Below are 11838 nucleotides of genomic sequence, written 5' to 3'. Positions count from 1 at the left end.
CGGCGTCCAGCTCCGTGCCCCTGTACAGGATAACAACGTGAGAACAAGTACAGGATAACAGGTGGCCGAAAACAACGGCGTCCAGCTCCGTGCCCATGCACAGGATAACAACGCGAGAACAAGTACAGGATAACAGGTGATCGAACACCACAGCGTCCAGCTCCGTGCCCCTGCACAGGACAACAATGTGAGAACAAGTACAGGATAACAGGTGGCCAAACACCACGGCGTCCAGCTCTGTGCCCCTGCACAGAATAACAACGTGAAAACAAGGCCAGGATACAAAAGGCAAGCAACCGAGTCCAGCTCCACATCCTCTCTCAATGCACTAACAGCTTAGCTACGTAAGCTGCGAGACGTCGCCGAGAGATAACCATGATAAGGTAAGACCGTGCGAATAAAGCGATAATTACCATCATAAATAAACCTACAAATTCGCTAGATAACAAAATTTCGCAAATAACCCCGTACAGTAACCTTAAACTATCTATCAACACATGAACGACATGTGTAGTGCGATGCTCGTTATACTATGAAGGAAATTTAGCAGCAGAGGTTGTGTACATAAGAACAATGATAGAATAATTAGTTTTAGATTGTGAAGGGGAGATGAAACAGCAATTTCTTAACAGCAAAATAAGACAAATGTCGTAAGAGCAAAGAACAGTGACAGGTTTTGTTGCGTGAAAACAAAATTTTGAACAAATCACAGTGCATTGAAAGTAAATAAAGAATGTTGCTACTAGAAGCAATAAATAACGAAAATAGCATGAAGATCTTCAAGTTTAAAAATCAAATGAGAGTTCGAATCAAGGTAGTGAGTGAATAGTGGCTGAAAATGATGCTTGGAAAATCTACAGGTGAATTCAAAACGGGCGAAATGATGAATCGTTGCGAACAAATTCTGAACGATGAATCGTACCGAACAAATTCTGAAACCACTGAGGGATCAGATAATTTAAAGTAGAATTAAATTAACAGCTTACATTTTACCGAAGAAGAAGGGCATGTTGTCGAGGCGCTGCGCCAGCGCCCGGCAGCAGTTGTTGACTTCGTCGTAAACCTGTACATGCAAAACATTCATTAAATATCAAAGTATAGCACCAGTGAACTAAATTTAAAATAAGCATAGTCAAGAGGACAAATGTCGAAGCAAAGATATAGAAAATTACGATTTCCAAATATTCACTCTGTTTGAGTAATTTAAGGTGGATATGGAACGATAACCGTTGCCTTTGAGGCCGTTCGCAATTGTTCTTTCTTCATTTACACAGAACTGCTCAATAATAATAAATGCATGCTAAAACACGGCATAAATAAGAATAAAAGCATGACAAAACGAGGCATATAGGGTTCCTAGGCACAGCTTGTATATCTAAGCTAATTATGACCGGTGGCAATAAAAAGCCAGTCTATAACTAGCGTCAGCAGTAACAATGTTCGGAGCTGTCACTAATTATAAGACAGCTGCTCATTGAAATATACGCATCGTATAAAACTAATACATGATAAAACCTATACCAGCATGGCGCTAAAATGAGTCCTTGTAAGCCCTCTCCCACTGATGGGTCTAACTAGAAGGCCTCACCTCCTGCAGGGTCTCACCTCCTGCAGGGTCTCACCTCCCGCAGGGTCTCACCTCCTGCAGGGTCTTGTCCCGCCAGCCCAGCAGGTGCAGTTTCCTCAGCACGGCCCGCCGCCGCCGCCACGTCAGCAGCGCCCCCAGCGGCCACGGGAACACCGCGCTGTGCCGGGGCACCGTGACCGCCTCGTACGTGGGGGCGTAAATCACAATCCAATAAACCAATCAATCACAGTTGAAAAGTGATAGGATATGTATAATGTATATAATAAAATGAACTAGAAGTGGAAAGTTCCTGGACTTTCCAATCTTTCAGGTCCTGCTTTCCAATATGCTATGTGTACTGGTCAATTTAATATCCCTCTAGAATTCCACACTGCGTGAAGCCAACAGAACTTACGTAACGCATACGTTTTTTTTATAGTTTTTCATTTTTCAATGCGTCCTTAATGTGTTGGAATATACCGCGTTTACCCTAGGTACCTACCTAGGCTAGATCAATGTGTAAACCAGTAAATGCATTTTCCAAATGATGTAATTTGCCTGCTTTTCTTCTATGCAAGTTTGATTTTTCTCCATATTCACACTTGAGGGTCTGGGGGTTTTGATCCCAAACATGGATCTTCCTTAGTTTTCCAATTGAAACACTTTAGGCTTTGGAATTAGGTATACTTATTTGTTTCAGACTTTCATTGCTTTGATTTGTGAGCTGGAATAAGCAAATTTCACTTTGCATTTGGTCTAGCTACAGCACATCTTCTCACTTTCACGAGCGAATCGAAATTCTAACAGGGATTAATGATTATACGAGTGAGCTATTTGAGAGAATGCAGAAATATCCAGAATCAACACTCAACAGTCAGCACCTCAACTTTGCATGGAACAGCATACCTACATTACGCGCCCGACAGCGACAAATGTTACGAGTACCGTGTTCTTCCGGCTCCTTGCGTTTACGTTTCCGTTTTTTGAGAAGTTAGCCATCAAAACGCAGAGTTTGTCTTTTATCCTCGCAGTTCAATTTCTCATTTGTTTTTTTTTACAGCCGTACGTGATTATATTAGCTCACAAGTTGGCGATTTTGACCAATCGACGCAGGTTAGTGTAGGGTGCTCTAACTTGAAGTGATCGAACAATTTCTTGAGCAACCATCGGCTGAACCATTGGCTAACTGCGCGCATTCCTGTCGCAGTTCGAAGGAGCGAGATAGACTATCAGACTGACGACTGTTGAAAGTGTCGCAGTGAAACTGAGAACTCATTTTTTAAGAACCCGCGTAAACTAAACTATTGCGCATGACAGATACAGAGTAATGGGTTTTCAACATTAAGAATGCTTTTAGGTTGACGAACCAGTGCGGATTCAGTCAGGTTCCAGACTGAATCATGGTTAAACTATACTAGTTCAACTACTAGTTTAACTATACTATTTCAACCATGTATTAGTTGAACTAGTACAAGTTCAAACATGGACTGAACAACTTGAGACTACACGGTGTCGTGGGAACTGACTGAGGGATGAGAGGTCCAAGCGAGGGTCAGGTTCTATGAGGCTGCTATCATCAGATGGGTGATGATATCGTGGGTGAGGCATAGGAGCCCACAAGGGCCAGATGGGGGGAATGAAAATCATAGCGTAGAAAAGTTTTCAGAGGCCCCGGATGTCTGACAACGGGTTAGAGGTCTCCATTTTTAGCTTGCTCATTGCCTTGAGGTTCACCTTCCAGTTAAGGATTGATTTCCGGCCGCTTTAAAACTGAGACACATAACGCTGTCAGCAACGCTCTACTGTCATCGCGATATCATGCATGGTCAGCATGTCAGTTGTGCTCTTGTCAAATACTGCCTGACGTCAGCAGCGCCTCCTCGACTGCTAACTAACTCAAGCATTGCTAGCCTGGCAGTTAACATAACATAGTGATGTCGGCGCTAAAGTGTAGGCCTGATTTGCCCTGTCGCCGATTCTTTTCCTTTTCGTGCCTTGTTCACAGAAGATCTAAACTCGTGTCATTTGACCGGATCTTTTCATGACTGACGATAGTTTGAAGTAGCTACTAGACTTCCACCGGGTTCGATAAGGAGCTAGGCATTTCAAATCTGAACATATATTTTTCCATAGCTTTATCTAGTCTGTTCTTGAACGCGTTCATACTTGGAGCGCCAACGATGTCATCGGGGAGGCTGTTCCAGGCAGTTGTGCTCACTCATCCTGTAATTTATACACAAGAGATCGTAAGTACACAATGCGTGTTCATATAATTTATTCAGTGTTTTAGACTTTTAGTTAATCAGATTATTTCGTCTAACTTCTAGGTGAAAGGTGAAAAGCAACAGACCAACAGTTGCAAGAATTTAATTTAATCGTATCCATTTTCATCCTAAAAACCAAGATTGTGAATGACAACTAACATTTCTAAATAAGAGCCTTCAGTTAAATCTTCATCTGAAATCTATCCTTTACAATTCTTAAGGCGATTCAAAATCTTGTAAGGTAATTTCCGGCTTTTCGAATAACATGCGCTTCCTTAAGGTTACCAGCTTTTCAAGCACAGTTCAACAGAACATACCTGAACGTGTCTACACTTGCCTGATTACAAGCAATTATTTAGGAAGTGGCTGATACCGACCAAAGTTAAATAAAACAAATTTAAACTGAAACGTAACTAGTTATCTCAAGGCTAGGACACATACCCAGAAATAATTGCGGTACTCAACGCCTACGATGATCAGAGATTCGACAAGTGGGTTTTATGGAAATTCTCAAAAGATAATAACTGATAAACTTACGATACCATAATTATTTTCCAGCATCCAGATCTGAACCGGGTCGCGGCTGAGCCTTCAAACTGAACGAGGGCTTAAGAAAATATGTACAGGACACGTATCTGGATGCTCTATACTGTACAACAACAAATCATTTCTCTTATGTACATTATTGAGTAGTAGCAGTATTTTGTATCACTTCACAAATATGCACACGTTTCATAAAGTAATGTATGAATCAGACTTTAGTAGAAACATCAAAAGACATCCGCCGTTTCCATAATATGTGACTTATTCCTGACAGTATATATAAGGCAATTTCCTGCAATGTGGCCGTTTTTACAAGAAATTGATTAAAATAATCTAGCTGCTCAATGCATCACCAGGTACATTTTGTTCAGGAGTGATGTTGACCAGTAATTAATTACCTATTCTTTTGCCGCTCGTCAAGTTGTCAATCCCTTCAACAAATTTACATACACGGACCAACACTTTGTTCTCTCTGTTTCCACTCGCTGCCTCTGTTTCAAGTCCCAATCATGCCCCTGTTTCCAGTCACTGCCCCTGTTTCAAGTCCCCAATCAAGCCCCTGTTTCAAGTCCAAATTATGCCCCCATTTCCAGTTGATGCCCCTGTTTCAAGTCCCAATCATGCCCCTGTTTCAAGTCCCAATCATGCCCCTGGTTCCAGTCGCTGCTCCTGTTTCAATTCCCAATCATGTCCCTGTTTCCAGTCGCTGCCTGTTTCAAGTCCCAATTATGCCCCTGTTTCCAGTCGCTGCCCGTTTCAAGGCCCAATCATGTCCCTGTTTCCAGTCACTGCCCCTGTTTCAAGTCCCAATCATGCCCCTGTTTCCAGTCGCTGCCAGTTTCAAGTCCCAATCATGTCTCTGTTTCCAGTCACTGCCCCTGTTTCAAGTCCCAATCATGCCCCTGTTTCCAGTCGCTACCACTGTTTCAAGTCCCAATCAAGCCCCTGTTTCCAGTCGCTGGAACATTTTATCCCAAGTTTGCTCGAGGTGAAACACGTGGCGGTCACGGCTGGCTGATGTCCTCGAGTTTGTCGTACTCGCCGTTGCTCTCAACACCTCCCCCCGCAGGCTGTTGCGCTGGCGTCGTTTGTGAAGGAATTGGCTGAGGACTTTGCGTTGGAGGTTGCCCAGTAGGAGGCGCCGGTCCTTTGTTGCCCTTTGTAGGAGTCTTGAAGTATTCACCCTCGATGGTCCTGCAGAGCGAGACGAGGGACGGGTAGCTGCGCACCACCGACGCCAGGCCCGCGTCAGGCAGGGGCGTCGTCAGCAGCGTGTACAGGTGGCCGAAAACAACGGCGTCTAGCTCCGTGCCCCTGTACAGGATAACAACGTGAGAACAAGTACAGGATAACAGGTGGCCGAAAACAACGGCGTCCAGCTCCGTGCCCCTGTACAGGATAACAACTGTCTCTTATACACATCTAGATGTGTATAAGAGACAGCGTTTACAGGGTCCGACCAAAGGTCACCCACCGACAGGGATGTGGGCATTTCAGGGCAGGAGAAAAGATGAATGGTGTCGTGCGTGTTGGACAGACAGAGTGGGCAAAGTGGAGAAGGGTGTGTGGCAGGGACTATTTTATTTAGATATGAGAGAAGTAGCGGTGATTTATTTGTGCGAAGTTGGGCAAGGTTCCTGCGTGCAGGTCTAGGTAGGTTTATTTCAGATGGGTGAATCTGTGAGGACTTGTGCTGGTCACAAGTCACAGCTGGTCATCACTATCATCACCATCATCACAGCTGGTCATCACCCTCATCACAGCTGGTCATCACCATCATCATCACTGCTGGTCATCACCATCATCACTGCTGGTCATCACCATCATCACTGCTGGTCATCACCATCATCACAGCTGGTCATCACCCTCATCACAGCTGGTCATCACCATCATCACAGCTGGTCATCACTATCATCACCATCATCACAGCACAGAATGATTAAGTAATAATTGGGTTCACAAGATAATTACTTGGATTGTCCAGTAATTACAGGAATAACTTGCCAATTACTGGAAATTTTATGTTTTAAAAATATGTTCAATAAACTTCTTCATTCAAAATATGAAAATTCAAATTTATTTCTAAAAAATTCTTTTATATCAAAAGGGCAGCACCAGAAAAAAACTAAAAGTATCTTATTCTAGTCCATTAAAAAAGGATATCCTTTTTTTATAGCTATGGTTTTGGAGACAAAATTTCAAATAGTCAACAAATTCAATAAGACCCCAGGTAAAAAATTTGTCTACTGACAGAACTATTGTTCCCAGACCTTCAGGTATGAATTGCATTGCAGACAGTTGATGAATCCGTAAACATGATTCATTTCAGTCCTATTTGTTCATAAATTAAAAGCAGGATTTGAGTGGGGGCATTATTCAGTTCATATATTGAGTTCAAGTCTTACTGCAAGAAGCTGGGGTAAACAAAGTAAACAATATTTTACAATGACATTATTGCACTTGTTTACAATGAGCATGACATTATTGGCAGGCTTGTGAGGTGCACAAGTAATGCTACAAGATAGATACCTTAAGCTAATTATAAATGCTAAATCATAGATCTATACCTTAAGCTAATTATAATTGTTAAAAACATAGATACCGTGAGCTAATTATACATGCTAAAAGATAGTTACCATATGCATATCATATATGTTAAATCATAGATACCTTATGCTAATTATATATGCTAAAAGATAGTTACTTTATGCATATTATATATGTTATATCATAGATACCATATGCTAATTATATATGCTAAAAGATAGAAATATTATGCTAATTACATATTTCAAGTCATAGATATTTAGAGCTAATTTTATAGTATGTTTAGTTATAACTTATATATACCTTATGTTAATTACTATATATGCTAAAAGATAGATAACTTATGGTAATTATAAGGGAGGAGCTAAAGCTAGCTTACCTTATGCCCCACAAAGGTGATGATGTGGTCCAGTTCTGCCACCACAAACGCCCCAGCCTTGATGAACGGCACTCGACCTGCACACAATATTAGATATTAAAACAAATATTACAAATACCGGTACTTAGAACTAATATTTGTAATATAGGTAACTAATTAGAGCAAACCATTTGACTATTTTCAAGTAAAGCGAAGAGAAAAACAAAAATTGAGATATTCTGTCAAATGATCATCACTGCTGATCAAGTTTATTGGTGCAATAAACAGAAAAAAGGCAATCATCTTTCAAATAAATTTTTAATTATAGATCCATCAACTCAGATATGATTTATTCACATCATTCAAAGCTGAAAAGCAATAGCAATAAATAACAAATATTTTTATGGCTCATAAACTCATCTTTTTATTACGAGTCATGCAAATTTAATCATGTTTTAAAGATTATTCTTTCATTAAGTATGAGTAGGTATTCATGCAGTACATCAAGTTTTGATGTCCAATATTGAAATTCTATAAATTTTTTTCAAATACAAAGTAATTTATCAAGCAATTCAGTGTCACCAGCTTGACTCATAGCATACAAGCATGAGATTAAATAGTTTATATTTAATTTTAGTATACATACATAATGTATACATATACGTACATAGACACAAAATAATATACACATCTGTACACCAGTGTTTCAAACAATTAGCTACATAAAAATGCTCAACTCAATCATACAATTCTTTCCTCTTATGCCATCAAAATTGTAGTCACCACTGGGACTCATGTACTCAGCATTTGCCCTCTCCTCTTTCTTGTAGTCCAGCTTGCACTCACCACTGGGACTCATGTACTCAGCATTTGCNGCCCTCTCCTCTTTCTTGTAGTCCAGCTTGCACTCACCACTGGGACTCATGTACTCAGCATTTGCCCTCTCCTCTTTCTTGTAGTCCAGCTTGCACTCACCACTGGGACTCATGTACTCAGCATTTGCCCTCTCCTCTTTCTTGTAGTCCAGCTTGCACATCTTCAGGAAGGCCGCCACAGAAAGACAAGCAGCCGAGTCTGGCAGAAGAATTTGCTCCACCTCAAAGGGCTGGAAAAGCCGCACATCACTGGGCCACGGATCTTGAGCTAAATCACCAAAACAAGGTAATTTATGAATGACTAAACTCAATATTATATATTGAATTGATTAAATTTCATTTGGCTCTGCCGAAAATCTCAAAGAAGAAGACATTTCATATTATACCAAAATATTTGTTGAAATCTATTTATTTTTTCAAAAGCAGATAGACTTTTGTAATAACTGATTACCATAGTTTAAATGAACTCTTGTATATAATACCATATATGCACATTCATTCACAGAGATAAGAAATGCTTCCTATTCTTTTAATAGCAGTTCATTTCAATTAGAAAGAAAGAATTAAACACATAGCATTTCCAAACTTCCTCAGAGAGGATTAAATGCAATAGGGGAAACTGAAAAAAGAGTAATGCTAAATATCTTCAACTGCATATTTAAAGGGTTCTGATAAAAAATTATAAATGAACATAGGTATCTGAACATACAAATTACATTACAATCTTGGAAACATCTGCACAGCACATCACACAAGGCAACTTGTATGTTATTATTGGTTTCAGATATTATATATAGTATTACACAAGATAGTTGCAAATATGGCAAAAAAAACATACAGAATCACTACATAAAATTCTTCTCAGAATAGCTTATGAATAAATATAACTAATACCTCCCAATTCTGCTGAAATTGACTCAGAAAGCAAAACTTGAGGCATTTTTGGTTGCTTGAGAACAAAACAATCTGAAAATAAAAAGTAAGATTTAGTGGCAAAACATAAATTAGTGAATATATCTCTATCTTTATGCATGTTGAATTGAGACCTCTATTTAGAAATTTCATCTCCCTGGCAGACATGTTAATTTATTATACTTGTGGTGGAAATAGGCTTTAGCAGAATCATCAGAATGCAGATGTGCCAAGTCCATATTTTATTATTAGGGAGGCATATCTGTTTTTTTTTTTTTTTTGAGGGTGCACCCTCCTATTTTGGCCACCACACTCCTAAATTACTTAGGTACATGCCACACTCAGGATAATGTAGATTTTTGGGCAATTTTTCCGCGCATAAGGAGTTTTTATAACCAATGGTTGGCATAGTTTGAGCAAAGTAATCTAAATATTTTCTCTTTGTGCAGGTGTCAGCGCAAATACAGTTGTCAAGGAATAGACAAAAACTCAAAATATTCAATATGAGTTTAATTATCCATCAGTAATATATTATTTTCCTTGATATGGAAATTTTGATAGAGTATAAATCTAGAACTTAATCTTAAAAGACATTTTCTACAAATTTTCAATGTCAACATAGTTTGTTTACGCACCGTATCTAAGTAATCAAATATTCTGTACCAACGTGAGGCAAGTGGTGAAGAACCAAGTTCTCAGAAAGTGGACAAATGAAGTAATCAAATATTAGTGTTAGATGGCAGATTTTGCTTGTTCTATATATACCTACTAATAGTGCGCTGATAGGGTTATTAGAGGTTCTATGGTTAATGAAAGGAGTCAGAAATAATTTCTGAACACCAAATTTATTCAATTATAAGAAATAATTCATCATTTTAATTAATGGAAAAATAGTTGTGTGAAATCTTTTGTAAATAAAATGTCTAGACATAGCTGTCATTATAAATTCCCAGTGGAATGGTATGGCAACATCGTATATACAGACTTTTACGTAACACTGATACTACAGTGTGGAATTCTGTATAGGTAATATCTTCTCATGTCAATATAAGAAAACATATCAAAAAACCAACCCTACCACCGCGTTACACCACCTTCCACTGCAATGAAAATTGATAAACTGAGCTCATTAGAAACTGCGGTGGTGCTTCCCAAATTGCGCGAGGTTTGAAATCCAATCCCTTGTTGCCAATGCCTAATCAAGTTAACTAGTCGTTTATCTGTAGGCTAGCGGCATAGTGGCAAAGCAGAGAGTTTTTTAGACTCTCCCTCAAGTTCATTTTTGAGTCCTATAAGTAGACCAGTAAAGTATCCTGGATACCAGCATCATCATACATAAGAAATTGGTTTGCATCTTGGGTAAATGAGGAAATTAAAAATGAACTGATTCTAAAAACTCTCTGGTTTGTCACTATGGCTAGCGGACACATATTTGCAATGAATATGTTCTAAAATAAAAAAAACACATCCACATTCGTAAAAAATTCTCACAATTGGACAACACCAACAAAGTTTTCGATATCACACAAAATTATGAGATAAACTGCTTTATTACTGCTACTCTTCTACTGCGTACATTCACATCGTGCTTTCTATGTTTACATACGGTATTACAAGACGGTGTCACACACACTTATGTTTTGGTTGTGTCTAGTTTGATTTCACAATAAATAGATTTGATTCACATTCCATTCTGAGATTTAAATGATTGAAAGTTTTTTTAAATTATAAAAACCCATTTATACATTCCAGATTTTAATTTTTTCCATTTTTTGCCCTATTATGTTGAATTCATCTTAATAAATTCAGTTCAAATTCTGAATGATTTTGTCTGCCATCCCTCGTTTTTGAACATTTTGTGTCTTTTAGAAAATGATTGTTGTTTAACATGGGGAACTATTTCATTATATAAAACATAAAGCACCTACCATATAGTGCATTAATAGTACAAATTAATTTCAATAAAATAAATTTTTAATTTAAAAAATATAATCAGATTTTTAATTCAACATTTTTCTAATAGAATTTAATTCTATAGCATGTACCATCTAGTGTAGGTATTAAATAATAAAACTTGATTTAGTAAAATTTGATTTTAATTAATTTTTTAATTTAATTCTACAGCTTCAACCAGTGAAAATGAGCATCATAGGAATGAAAGTAAAACTGTCGTTCATACATCACAAATTGAATGACATTGGATGAATTTGATAGGTATTTTATTAATCCTGTTTATATATAAGAACGGAAATTACGCTTCTATTTCAGAATGATAATGGAAATGTTCCTACTATTTCAGAAACTTTTCTTGAATACACTTCTGAAAACTGAAGTTCTGTAATCAATGGAGTCTTGGAAATGATAAAATAGTTCAATTTAAAAATTTTAGCTGTAAGAGTGAGATTGTCATTCGTCAATATGAGGAGCATTCATTTATCATTTGTGAGGAGCTGCATGAAAAAATTTGTTGTTTTTGATGTAAAAGAATGTTTTTCAATTAGAAGAAATACAATACTTGATTTTTGGAAATACGATGCTAAAATTAATGATCTGTATTAGAATTCAATAGACGTTACGATTTCAGAATTATCTTCAAAAAGTTTGTTCATTGTTTGTTGAAGCTTTCATACTTCTGGTACTTCTGAAGAAAGGTGAGCTGACAGCTACACTGGCCGTGGGCGGGCCTTATTTGAATTTGAACGCATGCATCGATTTGAAATCCTATACGCATAGTATATGAGTCATAAATAGCCTAAATTTTTAATATCAATA

The 11838-nt window shown here is 38.1% G+C and overlaps 1 protein-coding gene across 1 annotated transcript; it reads right to left on the bottom strand.

Annotated features, from left to right (window-relative positions):
- Nucleotides 1–11: 11 nt before the first annotated feature.
- On the bottom strand, nt 12–9873 carry LOC108676285 (metaxin-2; the record flags this gene model as incomplete). Its single annotated transcript, XM_018164345.2, has 8 exons — nt 9702–9873; nt 9049–9120; nt 8255–8422; nt 7301–7377; nt 5383–5783; nt 1640–1787; nt 987–1063; nt 12–95 (listed from the first exon to the last, which is right to left on the bottom strand). Coding segments are annotated over exons 2-8 (1001 nt in total), but the record flags the coding sequence as incomplete, so codon positions are not given.
- Between the last annotated feature and the right edge of the window lie 1965 nt (nt 9874–11838).

This window comes from Hyalella azteca, unplaced genomic scaffold (assembly GCF_000764305.2).
Source record: "Hyalella azteca isolate HAZT.00-mixed unplaced genomic scaffold, Hazt_2.0.2 contig266, whole genome shotgun sequence".
Classification (NCBI taxonomy): domain Eukaryota; kingdom Metazoa; phylum Arthropoda; class Malacostraca; order Amphipoda; family Hyalellidae; genus Hyalella; species Hyalella azteca.
This window is presented reverse-complemented; position numbering and strand designations above follow the sequence as displayed.